At 40.3% G+C, this 27,991-nt stretch overlaps 1 protein-coding gene across 1 annotated transcript in view; it reads right to left on the bottom strand.

Annotated features, from left to right (window-relative positions):
• Nucleotides 1–23,120: 23,120 nt before the first annotated feature.
• LOC104516901 (xylulose kinase-like) overlaps nucleotides 23,121–27,991 on the bottom strand; it is a gene marked incomplete at both ends in the record, with an annotated part of 8,403 nt that continues 3,532 nt past the window's right edge. The window contains 3 exons of the mRNA XM_010161396.1: nucleotides 23,121–23,217; nucleotides 24,429–24,502; nucleotides 26,905–27,020. Of these exons, the coding sequence (XP_010159698.1) occupies nucleotides 23,121–23,217; nucleotides 24,429–24,502; nucleotides 26,905–27,020 (287 nt within the window). The remainder of the gene's footprint in view (nucleotides 23,218–24,428; nucleotides 24,503–26,904; nucleotides 27,021–27,991) is intronic.

The raw sequence follows: 27,991 nt of genomic DNA on the forward strand, positions 1-27,991 counted from the left end.
AACAATGGCAAGGAAGAGGATACCAGGAACTACAGACCAGTCAGGCTCATCTTGATCCTTGGGAAGATGGACCAAAACCTCCTGGAAACTATTTCCAAACATATGAAGGATAGAAAGGTGATTGGCATTACTCAGCACTGCCTTCTAAGGTGAGATGACTGGTTTGGTGGATGAGAAGAAAGCAGTGCATGTTGTTTATCTCAGTTTTAGCAAGCCTTTTGACACTGTCTCCCACAGTATCTTCACTGAGAAACGAAGTACAGATTAGATACGTGGACAGTGGGGTGGACTGAAAATTGGCTGAACTGCTGGACTTAAAGGTTGTGTTTGGTGGTACAAAGTCCAGCTGAAGGCAACTCACTAGTGGTGTACCCCAAGGTTCAATACTGGACTGATACTCTTCAACATTAATGATGGGATAGAGTGTATCCACAGCAAGTTTGCAGATGGTACAAAACAGAGAGGAGTGCTGATACACGAGTGTCATGCCGCCTCCAGCAGGACCTCAACAGGCTGGAGAAATGGACTGACAGGAACCTCATCAAGTTCAATAAATGGAAAAGTAAAAGTCCTGCACCTGAGGAGGAAACACCCCTCCACCAGTACAGGCTAAGAGTCGACTGGTTGGAGGCCATCAGCTGGAAAGCAGCTTAGCAGAAAAAGACCTGAGGATCCTGGTATAGAGCAAGGTAAACATGATCCAGCGATGTGTCCTGGCAGCAAAGAAGGCCAACAGCATCCTGGGTTCATTAAAAAGAACATTACCAGAGGGTCAAGGGAGCACTGCTCAGCACATGATGCACAGGAGTAGTGCTGGGTGAAGCTCTGGACAAGAGAGTACAAGAGAGACACGGACATAGTGGGATGAGTCCAGAGAAGGGCCATGGAGATGATGAAGGGACTGGCATACAAGGAAAGGCTGAGAGCTGAGATTGTTCAGCCTGGAGAAGAGAAGGCTCTCGGGGATTCTAATCAATGTGCATAACTACTTGATGAGGGAACATAAGACAACAAAGCCAGATTCTTCTCAGTGCCATCTGGTGACAGAAAAAGAGGCAAAGGGCACAAATTAAAACACAAAAAAATCCTTTTAAGCATAAATAAATAATTTTTTAAATGCACAGGTGATCAAACACTGCAGCAGGTTTCCCAGAGAGGTTGTGGAGCCTCCATCCTTGGAGATATTCAAAACCAAACTGGACACAGCCCTGGGCCACCTTCTCCAGCTGGCCCTGCGCTGACTAGATGATCTTCAGATGTCCTTTCCATACTCATCCATGCTGTGATTTTAGCTACTCTTAGTATAACTTACTACATGTAACTGTAAACAGTGTAAAATACCCTGAAAGACTACTGTGAAAAATCAGCCTGAACTGTGTGAGATATTCATTTACAAAGACCCATTTTTCATCATCATATGTTTCAGTCTGTACAGACAAAAATACTGAACCACACCTAAGTATCTACTTTCAAATACAGAAACTAAATACCTAGGAGCAAGGAGTCAGAGCAAAACAGAAAACTGGTCATATGCCTGCAATTTAAAGTGCATCTTCAAGTAGACTTAATGAAGTCAGGACAGAACAAGCTCAAGATGACAAAATTACTCAAGAAAGCATCATTATGAAGGTAATTTTTTGACTAGTAAATAATAACACTCTTGAGGACATGACAGTTATTCTGTAGAGCAAAAGTTTGTGAATGTAGCCATCTCTGCTTTGCAGGAGCCTTTGACCCCAAGTAAGTCAACTGATTTCAGTGGGTATTGGAAGGGACCATAGCAAAACAGTGCAACTTTGCAAGTTGTGATTATCTAGTCCTGGAGACTTCAACAAGAAACAAAACACATAAAAAGCTGGAGACCCCAAAGATAGTTAATTTGCAACCACACAACCAAGACAATTTTCTATCCCCTACTATAAGGGCAGGGGACTCTTCATCCTTTCCAAGTTCCTCATACAACATGGCATCAGAAAAAAAATTATACATCCTAGCATGCATAATAGTATCGGGTTTTTTGTGAGGAAAAGGACAGAATATGCATAAAGGCCATGACTAAATTAATTTTGAGAACCTACTGATTTTCAAGTGCCTGGTATTTAACACTGTGATAACTCCAGGGAGGAGAGTTGTCCATAACATTGTAAGAAGGAAACAAAAGGAATCACTTGGATACTGCAGAGAGACAGACAGACGGACAGATTTACTTGACATGCTCTCTAGAAGCCCTGCAGGCTTCATCATCAGTACTTGTAAGGCCTTTGAAGTGTAGCTGTTGCACAGCTTGTAAGTCCCTTCCTCAGAGCTAGCAAGCTTGTGGTGTTATAAGCTACTTAAGCTCCTTAGGCTAGATCTAAGCAAACAGCTTGACGCACTTACAAGCTTCACTCCCTCTTATTCTGAAGATGTTAAGCTGCTTAGCTTACTGTCTTCAACTTTCAAATTTCTACAACCAAATCCTACACATACACCATGTATCCACCTTTATTAGCCTGATTCTCCTCTCTGCTGAGGATTCTGAATGTCTTGTGCCAAGTCAACGGTAGAACAAAATGATCTTTTATAGCTCAGTCATTCCAAAGTCACAGCCAATACCTGAATGCCTATTGCTTTGGCAACTAACACTCTGCATTTGCATTATCCACAGATTTACTGTAAATCAAACATGTTATCTATTCTAACAAATCTCTTTCCATCAATAAAGTCTATTAAATATTTTGGTTATGGTTTTCAAAAAACCTCCACATTGGCAAAACTCTTCTCACAAATGTGAGCTTTTACAATTAAATTTTGATGCAGTAGGAACTGCAGAAGCTTTTGGAAGAAAGGCTGCTTATACAGGAAAGATGGTTTTCATCTGAATCAAGCTGGTACCAGAATACTGGCATTTACAATTAATAATGTTACAGGAGAATCTTTAAACTAAGAAGTGCAGTAAGGCTGCACAAATGGACGTGACACATTTTCTAGGGGCAAAATCATTAAAACTTTGTATCTATAAATAAAAGATAGGGCAGATATTAATAAATCTGAACAAAAAACCTCAAAGAAAAAATAACTCCATTTTAATCACAGCACAAAAACTAAGCTGCTGAGCCAAGCGTGGAAGTGCTGCTATACTGATTGTAGAAATCTAAAAAATGAGAGAGAGCGAGAGAACAAACAAGAACGAGAGAGTGAGAACGAACAAGAACGAGAGAGAGAGAAAGAAATAAAGAAAGAGAGAGAGAAAGAAATAAAGAAAGAGAGAGAGAGAGAGAAAGAAAGAGAGAGAGAAAGAAAAAGAAAACCTTAAACCACCCAGTTTTTAATCAGGATATTGACAGAAGCAGCACATTGGTGAAAGGCAGACAATCATTACATGCTGTAAAATAAAAGAACAAATTATATTGCAAAGACATAGGAAAACCACAGCAGTATGTGTGGTTATACATTAATGAAAACCTGAAGTCAGAGCAGACTAACAAGTTAATTGTACCAGCTTGTAAGAGAATCCATACGGTTTGAATACCGCATCAATATTGGGACCCTACAACCAGACAACGGGTAATGGTTTTAAACTAAAAGAAGGGAGATTCAGACTAGATTTAAGGAGGACATTTTTTATGACGAGGGTGATGAAACACTGGCACAACAGGTTGCCCAGAGATGTGGTGTATGCCCCATCCCTGGAAACATTCAAGGTCAGGATGTACTTGCACAACATGGCAGGGAGGGGGTCAACTACATGAGCTTTGAAGGTTGCTTCCAATCCAAATTATTCCATGATTCTATGATTCTATTAAGAGAAATTGGTCTAGGAAGGGCCAAACAATCCAAATAAATAATCCGCAGCAGAAATATATAATTTCAGCGAAGTGGAATAACATAAAAAAGAAAAAGCACATTCTATGATTCTATGACTCACCCAAACTGCTCAAGGAGGCATAAACACCTAAAAAGAAATTAAAGGCAGCAGCTGAAAGTGTAGAATACTCTTAACTAACACTGAGGCTGTTCAAGGGCAACGTATGAAGAATGTCTTAATCTGGGATGTGTTGGAGGGCCTGACCCAGACTGAAGTGTTAACAAGGGATGTTTTAAAACAAATCATATGTTACTCACACAAAAATTGTGTATAAATGAAGTGGCAAATTGTTATAATGTTACATGTGGAAAATACAAGCTCTTGCTTAAAACTGCAGTATTACCAGTGACATGATGGTGACAAACGTGATGCCAGTTATCAAAACGGGCTCCTGGTTGGACATGGGGAGCTTTCAGTAGCTGAAAGCCATATTCAGCTAACTGACAGGAAGCACTGCAAAAACAGAACTATTAGACCAGTTATTTGGTCAATTTGTTTCAAATAGTTATTTGAAACTATTTTTTCAAATCTGATCTACTGAGTAAGACTCAGTGCCTTTTGTGAGGTAAAGTCCTGCCAGACAGATCTGAAGAGGGGTCTCCGACTTGACTGCTTTACAGAACCATAAACATGGATTTCCAACAGGTTTTTTGACAAGGTCCTTCACCGAAGTTTCTTGTAGAAAGGCAGCTGTCACAGGCCTAGAATGGAAGTGGTCCTGTGAATTAATGATCATGTTCTAAAAGGCGTGAAACAAACAGCAGGAGTAAGTGATGGGTTTTCCACAGGCACTAGTGAAAGGTGATCGCAAGTAATGTGGGAAAGGGCAGAGAATGAGACAACAAAGCCAACCCCGAGAAGTCACAGAATTTTCTCATGATAGAGATGGGATAAGAAACAAAATGGCATGAGAAATTCAATGTTTCATAAAGTAACGTACACAGAAAGAACAGGCCTAAATTTGCACATCCAAGAGGCTCTTTGAGTAAAGCATGGTAAATTTTAATAAGTTCATTAAAATATCAGATCAATATTCACAAATTGAAAAAGCAAGTACATTAGAATTTCTACAAAAGTAATAAAAACAGAAACAGTATTATACCACTTTTTAAATAAAAGGTTAGTCTCTGAATAATCACTGCAATGCTGGTCCTACATCTCAAAAAGAATATAATAAAAATGGAAACAATATAGAGAGGCACAACAAGGCTGATCAAAGGTGTGGGGCAGCTTCCAACAAGACAGGAGTAAAGTCTTGATAAGAGTTCTTCAGCCAAGAAAGAAATGGCTAGGGGGACACCAGGGGGAGGCCAGCAGAGCACAGCCAGTCAAGGAGATGATAAATACCAAATCCCTATTCACTGTTTCTCACAGTACAAAACCTACCGAGGAGCAAATGAAATTATCAGGTAACATGCTTAACCCAAACAAAAACCAGGGACTTCTCACACAATGCACAGCTCAACTGTAGTGCTTGGTGCTACAGGATACCATGGGTGCCAAAATCCTACATGCTTTTAAAAAGTGATTAGAGAAGTTCATGGGAAAAGGTCCATCAACAACTGTTAAATACAAAACCCTCAGGCTCAGGAAGTGGATAAACTGCAGACCAATGAAAGCTGGGAGGGCATAACAGCTGTTCAAGCCTTGCTTGTGTATTAGAGACTGGCCACTGTCAGAGGAAGACTCTAGCCTAGCTGGCCCTTCGGCCTGACTCAGGATAGCCACTCTTACCTTCACCAACAGCAGCAAAACTATTTCAGCCTTAAGCACTCTTGAAAGGACCTCCCCTTAATTCTCTGCCACTTCTGAATGAAAGCCTGCAAATCAGGTCAAACCAGAGGCAGCTCAAAAGAACTCTCAGTGAGGAAGGCACACCTTGCATATTCTTCCTTTCCCTATCACAAAATAAATGGAAGTATTTTACATTGAGCATTTAAAAAATTCACCATCAAGCCAACAAGTAAGGCACCTTCAAATCTTGCAAACAGATATTTGACTGTATCAGTTCTAAATTTCCAAGTATAGCCATTCCTCCCCAACATGTTTGTTTTAAAAGTTATGAGAGACAGTAGTCTTACAAATGTAATTATATTTATCATGACTCTAGAGATTGCAACAATCTTGACCTTTTTTCCCATATCCTAATGCAATTTCAAATTAATCTTTTCTGTTTAACACGAGTTATCAAATGCCATATAACATATAAACTACGGCTCGATTGTCGAGAAAACACCCCTTTGCAGAACTTTATTTAGGGATACATTTAAGTTTCATTGACCTCACAGGTACCTAAGCACGTTTTTACATCGGGCATTTCTAGTCCTGACAGCACCAAGAGTCAACAGGAGCTGAAAGCCTGTACGTCAACTGTGAGACTTTCAGTCCATAATATCCTACTCAAAGGGTGGCTGGTCAAGATGCTTCTTTGCCTTTTTCCACTGTCATGAAGGGCATAACACAATACAGCTAAAAGAGAAAGCATTCTCTATTTGTCAGAAATAATTAAACATGTCACTGACTTTCTGTAGAACTCAAGAGCCATCTGGGAGAAGAGCAGTATGTCTCCACATCCATCTGAGTGACAAGGTCAGAGCATCCCTCACTTCCTTGGTTGCATCTCCATCACTGACTCTGTTCATCATGCTGTAAATTAATCCGTAAAAATTTGGATAGAGACTACCTACTGCAATTAGCTCAATCTGTCCAAACGAGGCAAAATGAGATGGGGTGGCAGCTGAGGGATCCAATTGGCTCGTGGCTGCAGAGTGACAGAACTAGGTCAACGTACCAACTTTATTCAGAAGGAGAACGACACAAAATTAGCCTTGTCTTGTTACATTTCTGAGACAAGGTTTCAAGACCTTCATTTACCAAGAGCCCACTAATAAAATGCTTTATAGTTATACTCCACACTGTGAAAATTTTCTTTGGATATCCCATTAGAAACTCTCACCTTTCGACTTATGGACATTGTCTCACATTCCTATGCTGTGCACCTCAGCAAAGAGCACCTCAACAGGCTGCCATTAGGTTCCCATGAAACTTCCTCTTCCCCAGACTGAACAAGCCCAGCTCCCTCAGCCTCCCTGCTCAGGGCAGGTCCTCCAGCCTCCAAGCATCTTGGTGGCCCTCCACTGCACTTGGTTCAGTTTATCAATGCATTCCTTACATTAAGGGGCCTCAAACCAGACGCAGTACTCCAGATGTGATCTAATGCTAATGGACTGCTGAATAAAGGACCATAAATCACTTCCCTCAATTGCCTGGCTGTGCTCCTGTTGGTACAGCCTGTATGCCGTCAGCCTTCCTTGCTGCAAGGACACCCTGCTGGCTCGGTTTCAGCTAGACCTCCCACGTCCTTTTCAGCAGAGCTTCCCCCCAGATTCTTATCGATGCAGGGAGTTTATGTGCCCCAGGTGCAAGACTTGACATTTTTCCTTGTTGAATCTGAGGCTCCCGACAGGCCATTCCTCTGTTTAACATGTAACTTAGATGATTTATTCAAGTCACAAGCATGAGCTCCTCATCATCATATCAGAGGATAAGCCTGAAGATAGAGCTGAATGTGTAACAGAGGATTAGGTGTACACTGGATGAAGTAGTGTGATGCACAGCTCACCTCTTTGACCTTTTCTCATTATATCATAAGACCTTTCTCAATGTTTAGATTCACAATGACTAACACACTAGAGGTGTCTCTGCTAATAGTTCTCTCTTCTGAGAAACTTGGCCCAAGCCACATGTCCCTGTTAAGGGATTTCTGCCAGGAATTGCTAAGTGTACATTAGGTCACAAATGACACGACTCATTTCTTGCTAGCTCTCAGAAGAGGGTGAAAAATTAAAGCTAAGAACACAGGTAGCCGCTTCAGAGCATGCTTAAACACAAGTACCATCACTAGCATCAACAAGTCAATTGGATGACAATGTCTGTATTTAAATCTAGACAAAAAAAGAAAAATTGGCCAGACTAGAGATAAAGCCCATTTATATAAAAATATAAACATTTTCTTCTAAAGGTGCTTCCTTAAATCAGAGCTGGGATTGAAGGGTGGGGAAGCTTTCACTGCTGCTGTCTGTGCAGAACCTGTTCTGCAACTAAAGAAGTAATTGCAATTTCCACCACTGCTGATCCGGCAGAGTTTTCTCCTGGTTTTTGTTTACCTTCTAAATTTTCTGTGAACTTTTAAAGCAGACAGAAGCATTTCAGGAATGGCTGTCTGAACTGGTAATGACAAGTGAAAGAATAAAAGTAACTTTTTAAGAGTCTAGAACAATTACGCAAGTAAGCGTGAGGGAGGAGGTGCCACTAAACTGAGAAGTCAAGGAAGTGCATGTATTTGTATCTGTATAAACCCATGGATAGTTACGGATATGAACCAAGTCTGCCCCAAGGTAAAATGATTTCTGCCTCTAAGATCATAATAGCAGGACTCCTATCTAATTTAAACACCAATTTCAGGAGCTGTAGCCTTTTCACTATAAAAAAAGTGTTTCAAAATAACTTCCCCAGCACTATTTATTAAAATTATTAATAATAACATTCATTAAATTGTGTATTTCCCTTTGAAACCTTGTCAAGACTAACGTAGTAGACGACTACTATGCTTGCAACCTAGAAGCACTTGGGCTTTTCATGCATGAGAGGCACTAGGCCAGGAAGAGGTTAATGTGTGGAAACACAAAGTGGATTTGGCAAGAAGGAAGAGGAGGAAACAACTGCACTTCAGCTGAAGAATATGACATTTCAGCACAAGAGGATACTAAAACATCAGCTATTTTCTTTCTGGGCAACAAGGGAAGTGCACTACTATACGCTCTGTAACTTGGCAAACCGATCGAGCATTGCAATTTTCAGAAAACATGGAAGGGAGTAAGAGAATCATTTCTCAATACAGTATGGGAATTGGATGAACTGGTATCCTCTAAGGATTTGGAAATGTCCTTTTTATCTCTCAGTTACAAAACAATTTTAAACATGGTGTAGGTAACAGTTATTCCCATCCTGTTCCATAGCTGAACCATGAATCAAGACTTGAGGTGTCAATTTACCCTCAAGAATCTTTAGTTTCAGTCTAATTTACTTTTCCTCTTATGTAATCCTGGTTTCACCTTACTGTTTAATATTGAAAGATATTGTCAAAGGAAATGCTGATTCATGAAAGTGAGATTTTGCTGTAATGTATTCATGTGAAAACAAATGAGCCTGTACCATTACATTGCTCCTCCTCTTACTTTTCATCTCAGCCCTGACAGAATTTCAGATGGGGTGAGTGTATCCTGAGAAAATCCTGCAGCAAGTTTTTCTCAGTTGTGGGCCAATGAATTGGATTTCAAAAGAAAAGCTTCATTCTCAGTGCAATAAGAACTGTCCTTGGAGTGTAAAAGGGCACTACCACTCACAGACTGAAAAAAAGACCTGCCTCTGAAACTGTGGAATCTGTTTATCTAGCTTGGTTTCTATTCACACAGCACGTTCTGCTCCATTTATACACGTTTGTTGTGTCTTAATCCTGATTAAGATTTATATTCTAATCCAGCACCACTTATCCTCACTATTCATAAGACCTGCACTTCCATAAATACTGGGCTTGATTGCCTGGGCTAGGTGACAGACTGTAAACCCCTTAAGCCACCTGAAACCAGAATGTTTTGCAGGAGGAAGCAACACAAGCTCCTACTGTGCAGCATGGCCAAACCTTCAAGGTCAGTACCAATGCACCTTTCCACTACACTAGTGCTTCCAGGACTTCTCCATAACCGATTCCCATTTAACGAGTACGCATTGAGAACAACCCATGGTTTGCTCTTCCTGGACATGGAGATCCTCATTCTTTGCAGACTGCTGCAGTGCCACACCACTCAGTTCAGATAAGTAAGTACAAGATGATGCCATTGCAACATGGTGCTAGATGGCCAGAGGATCATTCTAGTTATCCTCTAATCACAGTGTGGCAAAGAGACCCTTAAGTTTGGAAGAAGCATCTAAAAACATCTACGTAAGAACGTTTTAAAAAAATCTTCCAGAAGAGATGCCCAAGCAAACCAGCCTCAAAACCACAAGATATCTGCAAAGATCTCTGTTTTCAAACCAGAAACTCCTCATCTACTACACAACACCACTGCAAGGAGGCATTCGACAGCTGGCACCACCCTCACCAACAAAGCCAGCACAACACACAGGAGGTTCTGGAGCTAGAATGCTCTCATTTTTAGTCGAGGCACAGAATAGGGATCCTGATGACCATGGGAAATTGAGTAGCACAAATAGACTACACAAAGCAAAGTGTTTCAGGGGGACATTCTGGAGCCACACTACAAGGATTTGCACAATGATGGGCACAGGAGAAGGACGACAAGAAAAGGAAGAAGCGTTTTGCTAACTGTGTAGTAGCAGTTACTGAGCAGTCAAATTCAAAAAAAGTAGCATGGCAAATGCCATGAGGCAGAAAAAGGTGGGTTTTTTCATTCATTCCAGTAACAAAACATTACTGGTCTCAGCTGCCTGGACTTGTTCCTGTGTGATCTACTCCAGGTGATCCTGCTCTGGCAGGGGGGTTGGACTAGGTGATCTCTAGAGGTCCTTTCCAACTCCTTCCACTCCGTGAATCTGTGTGAATCTTTCAGTGCCTTCACAGAACCGTTGGAGTGACTCTGGATGCAGACTCAGAGAAACTAAAAGAGGAGGAGGAAGACAGCAAAACAGCAGGGGAAAAGGACTAGTTTCCAATATTTGAGGTAGAACGGGCAGAAGTTTCTCTGGGCAGAGGGTGAGAAGGCTGATGGCCATGCTCAGCACTCAATGTCTTGTCCTACCTCTGCCACATGCTCCTCCTGTAGACACTGACATCGCAAACATCTTAACGCCAGTATTGGAATCCCATCTCCCAAAGCCCACTAGCACTTTGGATACACTAACTATGCCCCCCACATTAGGGTAAAACAGAACAGTAACTACCCTGCAAGCCTCCCTCACATCAACAGTAGCTCTGCCAGGAAAAAATTAACCATTGACTGAAGCCGAATCAGTTTTACTTACATGGATGATTCTGAAGATACCAGTGGGGCTTACCTTGTACACTGGGAGAAAAACCAGTATGTACATACAGCAAAACCAGAGCGGCTGCTGTAAATATCAGCTGCCCCCACTGCTTTGTCAGCATCCCACTTGCATGGGTTGCTCACCGCAGTCCAACAGTGCCTTCCAGGAGGTTGTAAAACAGTGATGAGGTCTCATGTTTTCTCTCTACGCTCTGCTGTAAATGCAGTGCAGCCAGAAGCAGAGGCAGCTCATCCACTTGTGCTGGACATGTGCCTTGACACCACTAGAATAAATTGAAGTGAGGAGCATGCTGAGCTGTAAGTATTTTATACTACTGTAATAGCAAGCTAAGAACACTTCTGCATGGGGGCTCAACAGGCCAGGAAAATTCTTCCACACCATATAACAATACAATTCCTGTAGCATCTCAAAGAGGAGCTCTGGAAGACACCAGAGAAACCCTACCATCTTATCCAGAGCCAGGCAGCACCAAGACAGATGCAGCAGAACAGGCACAAACCAGCCACAGCTCAGGAATGTGGTACCACTACGTGTGTCTGGCTCTCCCAGAGCTGCGCTGGGCCCGTCCTGCAGGAAGGCGCACCCTCGGTCCCAGCATCATTTTGCCACTTGTGACTGTCACAGGGTAGCTATGGGCAGCTTTGGAAGCTAGTCTGCTCGATTTTGCCTTCCTGAATGGCTTCCGAGGAAAATAATAGCTTGAAGATTAAAAAGGAGCTTATACACAGACAAGGATGTTGACTGCGCACAAAGCAGACAAGCCCAAAATGGCACATACATTTTCCTCTTTCCTACCCTTTTCTACTGATTTCAGTCAGCTTAGGGTACAGCATTTTATAAAAATATAAACCAAAGGATAAAGAACAACTTGGAATAATCTACTTCTGATACTTAAAGACACGCTTCATTTATTTTGGATGTTTTAATCTTATAGGGAGATATATCATGTGAAACTAGCATTTTCCTCGCTAGCTACTAGTATTTAAAGTTAGCATAGCAGAAGCCACTGAACATTTATTCAGGTGAACTCATGTATGTAATGGAGTTGCCTTTAGCAGCTCTCCCTCGCTCCTGGGCCTCCTGTGACTATGCTACCTAAAGTTTACATTTATTTTTCTCTGATGATCACAGCTGGGAAGGATTTTAAAACTTTAAACTAGAAAGCCTTGCAGCCTGCATTATACGCAGTGCTAACAGCCCAAAGAAAGAGGCAAAAGCAGCAAGAGGTCTATTGTAATACTGGTATTTTCCAAGCTCTGATCGAGCAAAGCATTTAATCTAATGTATTACATTTAATGAAGAGTCAGGAACTTGTACTGCAAATAACAGATCGGATATAATTGGAATTTGTTCCACACCACTAGCCTACATGTATCAATAAAAACAATAACCACATTGGATTTTGGGCTCACTTCATTTGCATTTCTTAATTTAGTGTTTAACTAATTTAACAATAGTAATGATTTAATTCAAATTAAAATCTAAGGAAAATAGAACTATTTTAAAAAGCCATTAAAGATTTCATTAAGTTCCATCTAAATTAATATTAGCTTTCTTAATATTTTCAGTAAATTATTTTTTCTCTCACCACTGAAACAAACATGAAGTTTCCTCTGTGCAGTCAAGCTTTAGACAAACCTTGTTAGATTTATTGGTATTATTTCAAGCAATTAATTAATATACATTAGAGTTATTTAGAGGAAAAGCACAAAAAAACGCCAGGAAAATGGATGAAGCTGTTTTTAAAACACTGAATTCAACTTAGATAATTGTTCTTTGAGCCTTTTATGTGGAGCTCTTAGTTACAGGCTATCCATTAGATCACATTTCCCATACATTTGTGGTATTGCTCCTAAGCATCAGACACACATGGGTTACCCAAGCCACAATAGCTGTACAAGACGTTTTTCTGCATCTCCACATGTAGCAGTCACTTGCACATGAGTGACTCCTCAGACAAAAGAATTCATTTCAGAAATATGCCAGTTATAATAACAAAAAGGTTTTTGTAAGTTTCCAGTCTTGCCTCCCATCCTCCAAATGACACAAAAAGTTGTTTGCATGGTGCAGGCATTACTCTGTATATATTTACAGGCACAGTGTGCGTGCATGTAAGTAAAAACTTACGTATATAAAACTTTCTCATTTTAACCAGTAGAATACAACACTTACTACCTCAGATCTCAACATGGTTTTGCTTTTGCAGTATTCTGGAATTTGCAGATGATTTTGGGGCGCTGGACCTGCCATCAGGCCAGCCAGAAAGGATGTACGCAGGAGGCAGATGCAAAAAGTCAAACTGGGGCCTCTCTAAACTGGAACTGCTCCATTTAGTCCCTTGGTGAAAGGGAAAAACAGTTAAATAGTCTCTGAGGAGCTATCTAGCTCATTTTCAAGCTTATAACAAGGGCTGGAAATTAGGGTTATAGTCCTGCACTATCCTGGTTCCCACGATTAACCCTTATTCATGCAAATGGCAACACAGATCAACAGGAATGCACTTGCAGTGATTACACTTGCAACAGCCTAGATAACATTTAAAATCTGCACTGACCTGGATCACAGCTCATTGCAGCAACTGTAGTTGAAAGAATTTATTAATACCTTTAAGTAATGAATAAGAAAGGAATTTAAACCACAAAAAGAAACAAGAAGCCACTAGGTCCTGAGAACTTGCAATTTACTTAAAAACACAATTCCACCTTTTCAAATAGATATTCCATCAATTTTGTATTTTAATGTGTCATACTTCAAACACAATGGTCTCAGATATTCCCCGGCATTTCAGCAGGTACCAGGCTTTTATGTTCACAGACAAAATCAGGTATGAAATACGAAGCTTTGTATCACTTCCTCTGCAGCACAACTGTTCACTTGCAGGTAAACTTAAGTCATTTAACTAGAAGTGCACTTAATTTGAAGAGATTACTCAAGCAGCTCTCCACTTGTACATTTGTATTACCGTTATAATTAGAACTACTTCAAAATAACAAAAACTTCATTTTTGACCAGAATAAACACAGAGAAAAAAAGATCAAGAGCACCATGAGTGAAGAGGGTGGATGCTTTTGAAAATATGTTTTAAAACCCCTCCAGCTCCGTGACCAGCGACCACCTTCATTCCAACGCTACTCACAGGGCTGCTGCTAGCACAAGCTAACCCATGACATTATTTTCTGCTCTTTTGTACGTTTTAAGTTGGCCACTAAGAGGACTGAAATACTTTGCTGATTTGTAACAATGCTGAGTGCCCTCCACCTTTCCATATTTTCTTCTGGAGATGCATAAATGGAAATTGCTATGCACAGATAAATATACATATTTACTGTTTGGTAAAAGACACCAGCTTTGGAGAGGGAAGGAACCGAGTGACCCAATCCTGGAAACACAGAGGAAGTGGCCAAGGATGTGCTGGAACAGAGTCCCCCAAGAAACCTTCCTGCAGCACATGGATACTCCAGGATCCAAAGCCCTCTACCAGCAAAGCCCATATTTGAAATGTAACAAAAGTGACCTTAATCTGATGAAATCAGGACATGAGAACACCCTGAAGAAAGCTGCGATCAACGATGGAGAGCATTGATTGGATAGGTAAGTACAGTGAAACCTTGGCTACCAACTTCAGGCTAAGGATATCGAACGTACATCCAAGTCAGTTGATCTGTTGCCCAAAACAATACTGGCATTTGATACTACTTCTATAACTAACATAAACTGTTTAGTATTGTTAATATTGTTGCTTTTTAAAATGAAAGAATTCATTATTATATGTTTGTGCACACCAAACACCTTCTAGTGGAGTTCTTCAAACAGAGCATTCAGCTCATTCCAACTCCCAGGCAGCTGTTCCTTTCCTTTAGTGTTACTGCAAAAGTGGAAATACAAAAGCACACAGGTTTGTATTTTAGAAAGACGCGAGCTGATGTCAACAAACGGGCTGACTGAACCTCCATCCACCAGAACTTCCAAAAACTTCAAGTAATTATGTATTTCAGAAGAATCAACTAAGGCACACAAGGAGGTGAAATACACTTTAGTAACATTTCAGATAAAGAATGACAAGTGCATTTATCTGAAATAGAGGTATCCTCTAAAGAAATATTTCACTTTGAGACACGCTCAAAAATAAAACCATCACACACACCCTTTGCTTGTATGTATATATATACTCGATTTTTAATTTCAAATTCCCAGGTTTCAGAAATTACTTCAAGTTTCTTATCAAGCTTCAAACATTGCCAAATGGAAGACAAATACTTTAAAACCAACAGAAGCGGTAGAGAAGTGGCTGTTTTTAAACTCACTCCATACTTGAGTAGTAATTGAGGTACAATGCTCAGCAGGTACTCCTGAGCTTAGTCTTACTTTAAGTCTGTCTGATGCTGTACAGTCGCTACAAGTGCAGTCGGAAAAAGACAATTTCAGCTTCAAGCAAACTTTGTGTTCTTTCATCCATTCTTTAGATTTTCCAACTAGGAAAAGTATAGCACTGATGAGCTGAACATCACTGTAAGAGACCATCAAGTCCAGCCTTTTGAACATCAAAGAGAAAATGGTATCACTGTCCAGAAGCTGGGATCAGGAATTTCATGTCACTTACCGTATCATTAAAGGACTTAATTTTGTGAATGTCTAATCTCACTCTTCCACACATCTGATTTTTCTACTTCAGGTCAGTCCTGCCACTGATTCCAGCCTCCAAGTGCAAAGCTAAAAAATTTGTGTTCTTACTTATGTCAAAGAGAGAACTTTCGAAGCGTGTACTGCACTTGAAGCTTATTGTTCATGAACTTCCCATCCTTTGCCACCCTTTACGCTTGGACTAAACTGACATTGTGAAAGCCTTGGGGCTGAGACCTGTCATTTTACGTGTGCCATGCATACCTTTGCTAGTGCATAAATTAGACACACCACATACAGGCCAAATAACATTATAGTTTAAAGGCAGAAAAAAGAATACCCTTCCTGTGCGTTCTTGAAAACCACTGGCCAGAAATAAGAAAAAGAGCTGCCCAAATTAATTCTTTCATGTCTGAAGAGAACTAAAGTTACACAAATAGATTGTGAAATCCCCTTGTCCTCAGACGTGTGAACTTTTACTTGTTTTTTACTTAAGAAATGTGGAAAGTGGTTGGGCTTTTTTGAGATCATCCAAATAAGCACTGAGTAGCTGCCCTCCGGAAATCAAGCCTGGAAGGAACCAAAGCTTGAGATACTTAAAATTAGGCTATACTCTTTTTTTTTAAACTAAGGCAAAACTGTCTTGCCTAATCTCATGCAACAAACACAATCACAGCTAAAATTCACTGTAGACGCAGACAAATAGAATAGGTGGGGAAAGAATGACTTCGGTAGTAGAACCCCTGTTAACACTGAGAAACCTCAAATGTGGGTTGTTGCAGCTGAAAGCATTGAGACACTTTGCGCTCAGAACTGATGCATAACATGAGATGTGTAAGAGAAGCTGAATCACCTTAAACTAGAAAAAAAGGAGAGACAGCTGGAGAGACTAGGGAATCTTGGGAGAGCTGATTAAAGTTCACTAACAAGCCTGTCACATTTGAGCAACAAAAATGAAAATACAGAAAGAGACAGGAAGAAAGATTTAAAATAATATGTAACATTTGACTATCTGTCAACTAAGGTAAACGTATTTTACAAGTAGAATGATCATCAAAACAGGGCATCATTTACAGGGATAGCAGCAGCAGCTCCCGGTATAAATGGTTTATACAAAGCAATGTATATAACTGTGAATCAGATGAGCAATGGCATCTCTTACAGATTCCCACGTGCCTGAGATAGAATGGACCACACTGGTCCTTTAAACTCACCTTTCTGTAACAGAAATCCTCTCTTTGGGCCAGAGTATCCATTTTTAGAAAAAAACACTAACACCTTGTTCTTAAAACTGACAGTGCTAAAGAATTCACTACACCACTGTCAGTTGGTGCACTGTTTGATTTCAGCTTTTGTTAAAAATCTGCACCTTTCTGGTCATTTGAGGTCTGCTCACCTTCAACTTCCAGCTATTAAACTATAGTGTTTCTGCCTGTAAGGCTCAAGAGTCCTATTCTACCAAGTTTCCTTTCCCCAAGAAGGTACTTAGAGACTGCAATCATGTCATTCCCTTGCTAATCTAAGGATTTTAAACAGTAGATCAGTCTCAAAAAACAAGTGATAACAGGAGATTTATTAGATAACCCAGCTGATCTCCAAGTCCCCAGCTTCTAGAGATCCACGAAACTCTAATACCACCAGCCAACTGAAAGCTTAACTATTTTTCTGAATACTGCTTGACCAGTACATGCACTGAAAGAGTCATAAACAATCTCTCCTAACACGAGGGCACAGGAATTGAGCCATTTACATACATGGTCTTTTGCTGACCAAACACTAAAAGCGATTGTTCAAACAATGACAACATTTTATCATTGTGTCAGGAAAGAAAGACAGATAGTACCACTTCCAAACTTTTTATTAACTCTTCAAATTTTCTGTCTTCATTGTGTTTCCTGTATATGTATAACAACAATAAAACAAAATAAAAGCAAGACAATAGCCACTGCATGAAAAATTCTAGAGCACGTAAGCAGCTTCCTTATAGCACATTAGGTCATTTCCTTCAGAGACATTTTATGTAACCCTTTGAAAAATTAGTTAAACTAATACTGTACTCTCCTGAGCCAAGTAATAATAAAAAGCCTTTTTTGTAAAATACTTGGTCAGGGAATTGGTAATGAGCTAACCAACCTTTCACTCCAGATCACTGGCTTAAAACCAAGCCTCACTTGATCGTGCCTACAAGGCTCTGCTACGTGATAAAAGTCTGATGCTCTGTGGGAAGGAAGAGGGGACACAGTCAAGTTTCTGGCAAGATATTGCCCGTCTCAAACTGGCACCCTTATCAGCCAGAAGTTTCATGAGAAAATACAAATATCCTCTGCAGCAGAATCACTGGCTTATCTGGGAGGAAGATCCTGCCTTTGATGAATTTTGAAAATACTTCTTGCCAACACTCCTCCCTCAAAAATATAGACTTAAAGTCTAACTGCAAGGGTGGTAGTTGTGGTCTGTTTGCACGGCGTGCCAAGCAGTACGCGCTGCCCCATCACTATTCACATATTCCAATCAGACTGTTAGCACTGTTCACTGTTATTTGAAACAGAGGACTCCAACCTCCCATCAAGGGCACCGTCCTCTAATTATTTTTAAACTGTTTTCACTCACTTGTTGAGGCAAAAGGCCCCTAACAAAGCCATCACCCTCATGCTGCTGAAACACCATCAGCACTCTTCGCAGCAAACAGCAAGAGACAAGCACGAAGCCAACACAACATTTTAGTATTGATTTCTCTAAGAAATTCAAATCCCGCAGGGCATAAACATCAATTTAATCTGTATGCAACTACAAAATGGCCTCACTCGCAGTGCTCCTCATTTCAGCCAAAACACTGCTACAACTGGAATAGAAACACACTTAGGGGTGAAGGCAAAGGGGATTGGCAGAAAAAGTACCCCAACATTCCTAACAATTCTTAAATTTTGGAGACTACAATCACAGAAGCCAGTCAAACACAACCACCAGCAGAAAAACCTGCCTCACAGCCTGACACAAAGCCATCCTCAGAGTGACCCGAGGACCAGCAGCATCTAGCCTTGCCAAACCAGACAGCCACTTCTTCCTCCAACGGACCAACACTGCTGTGAAGGGACAGCCTCACGCCTCGCCTTCGGGTTTCTGTGCCTCCGCAGGACAACGTGAATGACGAAACATAAGCACTCCGCATTACACTAATTGATGTTTTCTGAGCTCCCCTCGGTTCCATCAGACTGCCCTCCCTGCAGACAGAGCACCACACATCATTACAACCTTCAGTCTGCTGAAAAGAGCATCGGAAGAAAACACCACCTGAAGAAAAAGGAAATTTGGCACCTTGGAGTTTGCCCTCACGTAATCTCAGACTGAGTTCTTCAGAAAATGTAAGTTCCCCCTGTAAACACTGAGAAGTCAGGGCCAGTGTGCTCTGACATTTCCCTTTTTTTCCTAGCATGGCAGGACTGCTGTTTTGTTGGAGACTGCATCCCACTGTATATCCAGTCAGAAAGACATACTTTCACACGTCTGAAACACAGGTAACATGCAGCATTAAAGAAAAAAAAAAAATAGCTCATTCTTACACCAGTGCAAAGCCACGGGCATGTCTGCATCACTACGGCCAGGACTTAAGGACCGAGTACAGTCAGTAGAATTCAGGGCACCAGCATTATTTGCAAGTGATGGATTTATGTACGTAACAAACTATAAATTACATAATAAACGCAGACGCAGGATTTTATGGACAAAGCTTGTGCTTGTAAAATTTGGCACCTTCTATCCATCTCCCCTTGCAGATGACAGTCAGGCGGCAGAATCAGGTTCCTCGAGGGATAAATGTGACGCGAACAGCACATCGGGCAATTGGAACACTATGGACCCACTGGTAAGCACAACAACACGAAGGCAGAAAGCCCTGTCCAAAGCCCACAGCTTCAACAGATACCCCACCCCAGATAATCAGCCTACCTATAAGGCAGGATTTATTAATTGCTGCTGCAGTCCCACAAAAGCTTATTTAACACAACCCTAGCACACACCTAACCCAGTATATATAGAAGCAGTGCTCAGATTACCACTGACATGAAGGTTTCTACACTGTGGACAAGCACATAATTTAAGTATCTATTGACTGCATGTGTAATCAACACCAGAACCCTTACCTATGTGATGTTTTCCTTCAACATACATAACATACATCAGGGCAATATTTACTTTACCCATTAGTGGGCAGGGGGTTAGATTTTCCTCCCAAGGATTATCAGGTTTGTGGGTCTCGACCAGAACAGCTTCACTAGATCCAAGCAAGGACCATCGCAACATTCTCCAGTCAGGGTCAATATGAATTTTAGGATTGCTTGGTCAGAAATAGAAGCAACTTTGAAGTGATCATCAAGATTATTAAAGTATATACTGGCAGATCAGTCTGAGCCACTGACAACTTTATAGCTGCTGTGATCACCTGTGTCACTGAGCTGCAGACACTGTCATTTCTCTGTAATGTTGCCATGGGTTTGACTTCAGAGAGTCCTCAAACCACACAGCAAGCATGTCTGTGTGTCTGGCCTCTGAACTCCAGTTGTGAGTTTAGCTTTCCAAAGGGGATGGCTGCAAGCAGAAGGAAGTGACAAAACAGAAGGTGTTTATGATACAATCAAAATCCAGGAAAATAAAGGCAAAGAACAGCAAACCGTCACCTTATCTACATGAATCTCTGAATCGGAGGATGTAAACAACAGGGACAGACCAAACTTCGCTTGTTTCTAGACCACAACGCTCTATCCACCCCTTAAGCAAAACAGGATACAGGGTGTTACTGAATGATTTCCCCCGAAATCTGATTGAGAAAGATTAGAGCAATTACAACAGAGTAACACACACTTTTAAAACCCTTAAATCACGATTAATGTAAGGTTTAACTTTTCTCCTAAGGATCATCTGGCGACTGTGTCATTTTCAAAACAAGGCTGATACACATCCCAGCCTCAAAGGAAAAAATCATGAGACAGAATCCCCTGCCCTCTACTGGCACATGAGCGTCACTGAAACCTGTGCACAGGCACAAACAGCATCGAAGAGATGCTTTAAGGGTTTTTTTAAAACTATTATTTGTGATATATATAAGATGTATAATGTACCAGACACATCAAACTGAGAACACAACCTCAGCTATACAAAACTCTTTCAGCATCACTGCCCTTCTTCCAGCAGAGCTGGCTCGACCAAGGATTCAAAATACTGCAAGATAATATATTCATTAACTGAAAGGAAATTCTAAGGGATTATCTAATGTTTGTCATGTTCACTGTGCATAACCAAGAACTCTCTATGACAGATTTTTATTTATTTATTTATACACAATTCTCTTCCACGTTCACTGTTGCTTTTACGATTACAGTTACCCAAACCGCATTTGGCCCAAGAATAGAGAAGCAGGTTCATGACTGACAAAATGATTTCCTAGCACCTTGCTGCCAGAGCTAGGGAAATTCTTAGCCAGGTTTCCGACTCACACCACTGCAAACCTCACAAACCTCACTGCACCACCCAAACCTCCGGACATCCTAGGGAAGCATTTGTTGGGACTGACCATGTCACTTCCATTTCTGTTACAGATCAATATAATAGGTGTCATCATATAACTGTGAATCTTTTAAGCAGTTATTACTGTATTCTCCCATTGGTGTAAACAGCAGCAACAAAAAAGCCAAGATTTACACTACTGTAATTATATTTCTGAATGTAAACCAGCTTGAGTCCTGGAAAAATTAAAGTAAATTCCCTGCATAAACAAGGCCTAAAAAGGAACTGAACAAACACAAGGGTCCTGACTGTATATTTCATCCAAAGATAAATAAGCCTTTAAATCACATTAAAAACACAACAAAACAAAAAAGCAGCCTGAAAAACAGCAGCTATTAAACAAGAGAAAGTCTGGTAATACCAGAGTAATTCTCACAAAGCTCATCCATATCCTGAAACAGGTTCCGAACACACCTTGTTTTCAGAGCTGTCACACAACAAATGCAGACGTAAGCCTGCCATCACTACACAAATAACAGAATATGACATTTAAATAATACCACTAAGGAAAAGTGGGAGATGCACATAGCCTACACTACGTACAGCAGTTCTTTTTTAAAGCAACTCATCTGTTAGTTACCAAATAGCTAAAAGACCCATTGGGATGCAACAAAACAAAAGCATGCAAGGTTCCAAGGAACCTACCAGGAACACAGCGTGATCACACCCATCTCCTTTTTACTGTAGACATCTCCACCATTAAAGAAAAAAAGGAATTTTTAAAGCTTATTAAGCCACATCCTCAAACTACTTTGCCTAAATGTATTTACAGATAATTTCTACCCATTTGTTTCTGTGTCAGAGTTGTCTGATAGCTTAAACCTCTCTTCTCACACTCTGGTGTTTGTCTAACTCCTGACATTTACAGAGTGCAGAAGTACCCTCTTCAGCCATAAGCTTTCTAGGCTATATAAGCCAAGCTCTTGGTGCAGCAGAATCTAAGAATAAAGGATAAACAGGTATTTTAAACACGATCTTTTTGAATCTCTGCCTGTCTCCATAAATAACCTCCCCAAATAAATATGGGTTCAAGTATATAAGAAAATATGTAACAGGAAAACCTTTACAGTGTAAATTTATGAGGTGGTGTTGCCAAGCCTTGTGATTTGTTCTAGTATCTCTATATTTTTTCAATTTTCAGCTCCTGGAGTTCTCTCTTAAAAAAAAAAAAAAAAAAAAAAAATCTATCCTTCATGATTATGGATAAAAGCCTGGAGGTAGGAGTCAAGCAACGGCTTGTAAAGGAAGAGGCCAAGATTGGCTTGTAAAGAATATGGTCAGAGTGTCAATAAAGCGATATGATTTTAAAAAATAAAATGTTGGTTAAAAACCCTCAAGATGAGTTAATTCAGTATTTTTTTGAGATGCCACTGGCTGAACACTGACAGAATACGCCAATAAAACATCTTACCAACTTGCCTGTTCTTTTTGCAGAATTGCACAGCTAGCAATGATCTGATCCCACTTCCATAGGTAAAATACTGGCTGATTTTGTTGCTCCAGTGTGCTAAAACCTATTCGTATTACAAATTCTGGACACGAAGGTTCTATTGCTTTCTAAATCACAAGACAGGGAAAGGTCTTCTGCTTTATTAACAGAAAACTGAGGTAAAGGAAGAGGTAAGTGACCAGCTTATTGCAGATCCAAGAACTGAACACAGATTTCAGATTTTCTGAGTTATGGCCTCCTGCTTTAGGCAGAAGGCTGGTCTTTTCACTTAACAAGCTATCGCCCAGACTCTAATTTGAAAATTGACAATGCCACTCAGTAACAATGAAACTGCAAGAATACTTGAAAAAAGAAGTCATCTTAAAGTTAAGCTATTGTTCCTTCTAAAGTTAATGTCTGCAAAAACCTGCCCCCGATACACTGTCAAAAATGTTTCCAGGAGGCTAATTTAGAATTCATACCAGTTTCTGTATCTGTCAGGCAGGACAAGAATCACAATCCTGACATTACTGTTGAGACTCCTATATTTGTGTTTGATCGCTAGTGCCATTAATTCTGACAGTTTTTCATCATACTTACTGACTTTATATCCCAGCTTTTCAGCATGAATCCTCTTGGCCATGAACTGCCCTTCAATCAACGCTCGTATTTCCACCTCCTTTGGAAAGCCTGAAACCTGTATCAAAAAGAAAACGCATTAAGTTAACGAGCACCTTACACGGTGTAGAGTGCTAAGCTGGAGGCTGGTTAAAAACACAAAACAGATTTATAGTTGATTATCTCTGTCTTCACCCTGAAGCCTGCTTTCAGCTGGGCCCAGTTCTTCACTCATACACACAAGATGGACCTTAAGAGTCACGACAAAAAACACAATCCCATAACCTCGGTGCTGATGGCAAATCCATCAAATCTGAAATCAATGCACGATGGGAAGAGGTTCTAGTGCAAGTTGTAAACTCTTCCCTATGCATTTCTCAGCACCAAAGGCTGATTGAGAATCAATATCTCAAAGATATAAAATTAAAGCAAGAAAGGCAACAGAAGTAGGAAAACATTGAACTCTTTCACAGAAAGATGAGTTTTTCCATGCACTACAGTAAGTGCCTACAACTTGTATAGCCGTTAGAGTGATCAAGCATTCATTTAAACAGCAAACAGTTAAGAGACTAGTGCTACACTGCAAACACAAGATAGTATCAATCTCTGTTCACCTAGGTGAGGTCTAATCGACTGGGAGTCATGATTCATCAAAGGGATCTGTTGAGTTTCAGTACCACCCAGAAAGCCACATGTTTAAACAACATCCATTCCTCAAAAGACGAAAAGAAAAAAGATACCGAGAACTTTTTTTTTCATAGCATAATTTCTATTTTAATTCCAATTGGACTTGTGCCTGTGTTTACTTGCATACCACTATATGCCTTGTAGACATGCAGGACAGTAAAATGGGGTCTTTACTTTACATACACATTTAAAGCAAGATGAAAGACAAAAATATTATAGCCCAAAATTTCAACACATCCTTATCTGTGTGTCTGAAATTTAGAAGACAGGGACTAAGTCATGTAAGTGCACTAAGCTCTCAATAAGCTTAAAGTTAATCCTGTTTCAAAAATAGTGTTGGTTTCAGTAAATCCACATTTTCCAGTAAAGGAAATATTTCCTCAGAAAAATACCATATAAGTTCTAGGTCAGACTTTGCACTGTAGATACTCTCAAACTACAGACTGAATACTTCCATATGAAAATCATCCCAGGGACTTGCATCAATAAATGAAACTTGAAAGCAAGTATTTTGAACCAAAAAAAAAAAAAAAAAAAAAGTAAAGCTTTCAAGCTTTGGCAGTACTCCTTCAAGGTTCAGGACAATAACTAGATTATCACTACCTTTTGGTTGTCTCTGTTGAATCTGTGAATCCCAAGTGCTTCAGGAGTAATCTCCATCACATCAAAGTAGAAACCTGCATCAAGGAACATTAGAGAGTGTCATGTTTGCTCCTAGCCTAAAGTTGGAATCTTATTTTAGCATGCAGCTAAAATGATAATAAATGTTTATCACGTATTTGGAAAGCTATTTGAGTCACCAGAGAGCCTGTCTCTTAACTAATTTCAGTCCACACATTTATCAAATTTAACTACTCTCAGTTTACAAAAATGTGGATCTTAAGCATGTCTGGCTCTAGGCATTCAAACAATATAATAAACAACAAGACAACAAAAGAGCTCACACATTCATCCACCAGAACATACACACATGCGAGTAACATATATAATATAATGTTATATGTTATCTAGAATGTATATCTTAGAAATAGTTTCAGTGGTCATATGCAAGTGTGGGGGGAAAAAAAAACCACCAAACCTGAAAAAAATGGTAAATTAGTAAGAAGGGTACAGGAATACTGGAACACTTCATGCACTGGATTAGATTTCATTAGCTTATTAGAGAACATCAGATATTTCAAGTCATGAAGCAGAGCTGGTCTCTGAATAGTTTTGATGAGGTCTGAAGAAATGCAGTAATGCTTTGTAGACAGCCAAACAGAAAGTGTGAAAAAGATTTCTTTTGTGTTGATGGTAAGAGCGAGTTTAAGTCAGGCTACAGGGAAAAAGAAAGGAAAAAAAAAAAAAAGGAAATGAGGACAGAAAAACTGAACAGAACAGCTGAGAAATTAAGGAGAGTTTCCAAGGCTCAGAACTTTAGAACAAGAGTAAGCTGTCCTAGCAGCACTACGAATATTAGCCAAGACCCAAAAATAGTACTGTGCTTTAGCACACACAGTCTTTTTGGTTAAACGTTCTGAAAACTTGCTAGTAAGCAACACAGCAGGTTACAGATCTGCAGGCCCTACCAAGGAACGTGTATCCCAAAATAGGACCCTGCCACCACCTTGAATCTGCCAGATGAGGTCATCATGTAAACCTGCTTTGTTAGCCTTCTCAGGTACCTCCCAGACACGAGAGGACCCTCACCTGTCCACCACTCCCCTTCCCTACTTGTTACCCCTGTTCCTCTCATTCTCCCAACCTTGCCCTAGCAGCTGCCTCTGCCCATCCCCAAACCTCCGCAGCCTTCAGCATCTTCTCACCCAACAGGGAATGCCAGGAAGAAGTGATAAAAGGGAAGGTGTCTAATCAGTTACCTCTTCGCTCCTCTTCCCTCAGGAACTCAGATTACCAATATTACTGTATTTTTACATGTGTACTCTATCTTCTAGTCCAGAGATTATCCAAGCATGCTGGTTATCAAGGGTGACTTTAACACCCATTTTTGTAGGGGACAGATATCCAGGTGAATATGCCACAATACTAATTTTAAAACTTTAAGGCAGTGTCATGGTATATCCCTGAAATCAGTAAAAATGCCTAAAGTGGCTGATTTGGGGATTTGGAATAATTTCTTCTGAAACACCTGAAGCGATTTATCTTCTAGTGAAAAGAGATTCCTGGTCATTTTAATACCCCAAAGAGACTGGATTTGACAAACAGAAATCAGGATTAACCTCACTGTGTCAAGAAACTGTATCTTAAATTCACTTCCCTAAGGAACAAAGTCTTCTATAGCTTAAATGTCTATATCAAGAAACTTTTCTACCTACAATTTTTTAATATCAATTTTAATCACATCAATTCAGATCTAGTACGATCACAATGATTTCAAATCCAGCTCTGCAATGGTTAATTCTTCATCTTGATGACATATATGCTCACCTTTGAACAACTTATTTCAGAGGTCTATATTGGAGCAGTGAAATGTTAAATTGTAGGAAAGAAAATAACAAAATTCAAACACATGGGTTTATGAATATTTTTTAAATATTTCCATCATCATTTTACTTTATGTCATTGACTGAGCATATTGTGGGAAAAACCAGGATGAAATGACTCTGTGACAGACACTGGGAAAAATGCAGGAAGTCTGGGCACCGTTTGATATTACTGCTTTGTGCACATGCACTCTGAATGATGTTTACAGATCAAAACCATTGAAGACTGAGAAAGAAATAGTACGGAGCTACTTAATTCATTTGGTTTGAGTCTTCAGCAAAAAGAAGCACATTAATGAAAGCCTCCTTCAGAAATTACTAGTTTTAAATATTTTACAGCTAAGACGCTACTAACACCCTTTCAATGACCAAAAGAGCTCCACAAATATAATTTTCTTATTTAGTGAATATTGAAGAAAAATAGTATCCTGACAGCCTACCACCAGAGCATTTCTAAGTACACTTTAGGAATTTCCCTTGCTCTAGATAACTTAATTCTTATCCTTTATCATGACCCAAGTAAAAAGTGGTACAACTCCCATAAAACCATGTGTCTAAGCAAACCCTGGAACTCCCAACCCTCATAAGGCTCATACCCACGTTTCCGTTGTTTCCAGCAACAGTAGATGATAAGATTTTGGAGAATTCATCCCAGGAGCCCGAAGCACAGTCATCTCTGATCTTCTCTCTCATCAGAGAGCCATTCTTAAAACTGAAATGCACAAACATACCATATGCATTTTCCAAACATTTGGCTCTAGATTTTTAAAGCAATTTGCTGATTTACTCAATATTGGAGTTTATTGTATCAGCTGAATACAGCTGGGCAAGCTAAAAGATACAATCATTTTTTCATTATGTAAAGAGATAGAGAGGGAGAAAACTAGATAAGAGAGAAAATAAATATTACAGGACGTGCAGCGCAGAGATGCTGGTATGTATCTCTCCAAAGAGTCAGCTCAGACCCAGTGTGGCAGGCCATGCTAAAACCAGGCTATCTCTGAACAGCTAAGACATCTCAGAGCTCCATGCACAGGAGCTGCAGTCCACTGCCTGACCTACGATGGTCTCCTGGAGCTCAAGGCACTACAGAACACATGGTACGCCCCGGTGGAAAAGCAGCGGGAGCTTTGATCATACTGGCCCTGGGCAGGTCCTGTAGCGCTGAGTTTCTGCAGCGTGCCAGCGCTCCCATAAAGGGCTTCAGCAGGGAAGGTGAATACTCACTTCGGGACTATCTGCAGATGAACCTACTAACTCCTTTAGAGAGAACTGTCCTGTATTGTAGGTGCAGAGGTAACTCTACCACGCGTTGTTAGAAGTACTCTGACACGACACTAAGATCACTCTGAGAGAACTCTGCAAGGAGAAGAAAAAAAAGCCTTTATGATTCCAGGAGCATGGTACCAGTATGGAGCCAGCACTTATGAGGCGTAGCTCTGTGCCAGAATCTGGCAGAGAAAAGCACCACAGCTGCATCTGCATGGTTCTGGTCCAGAACTAGTAAATCATGCTGTAAAATACACATCTGTTCAGTGTTTATGGTCTTTGCATCCTTTATGCAGTCACCTCCTTTGACTCCTCTGTGAACATAACACCCCTGCAAAATACTGCAGTATTGGACTCGGACTCAAAAGAAGTTTCAATACTCATCAGCATGGAGTTATCAGAACAACTCAGCAG

Source organism: Eurypyga helias, unplaced genomic scaffold (genome assembly GCF_000690775.1).
Source record: "Eurypyga helias isolate BGI_N326 unplaced genomic scaffold, ASM69077v1 scaffold1911, whole genome shotgun sequence".
Classification (NCBI taxonomy): Eukaryota; Metazoa; Chordata; class Aves; order Eurypygiformes; family Eurypygidae; genus Eurypyga; species Eurypyga helias.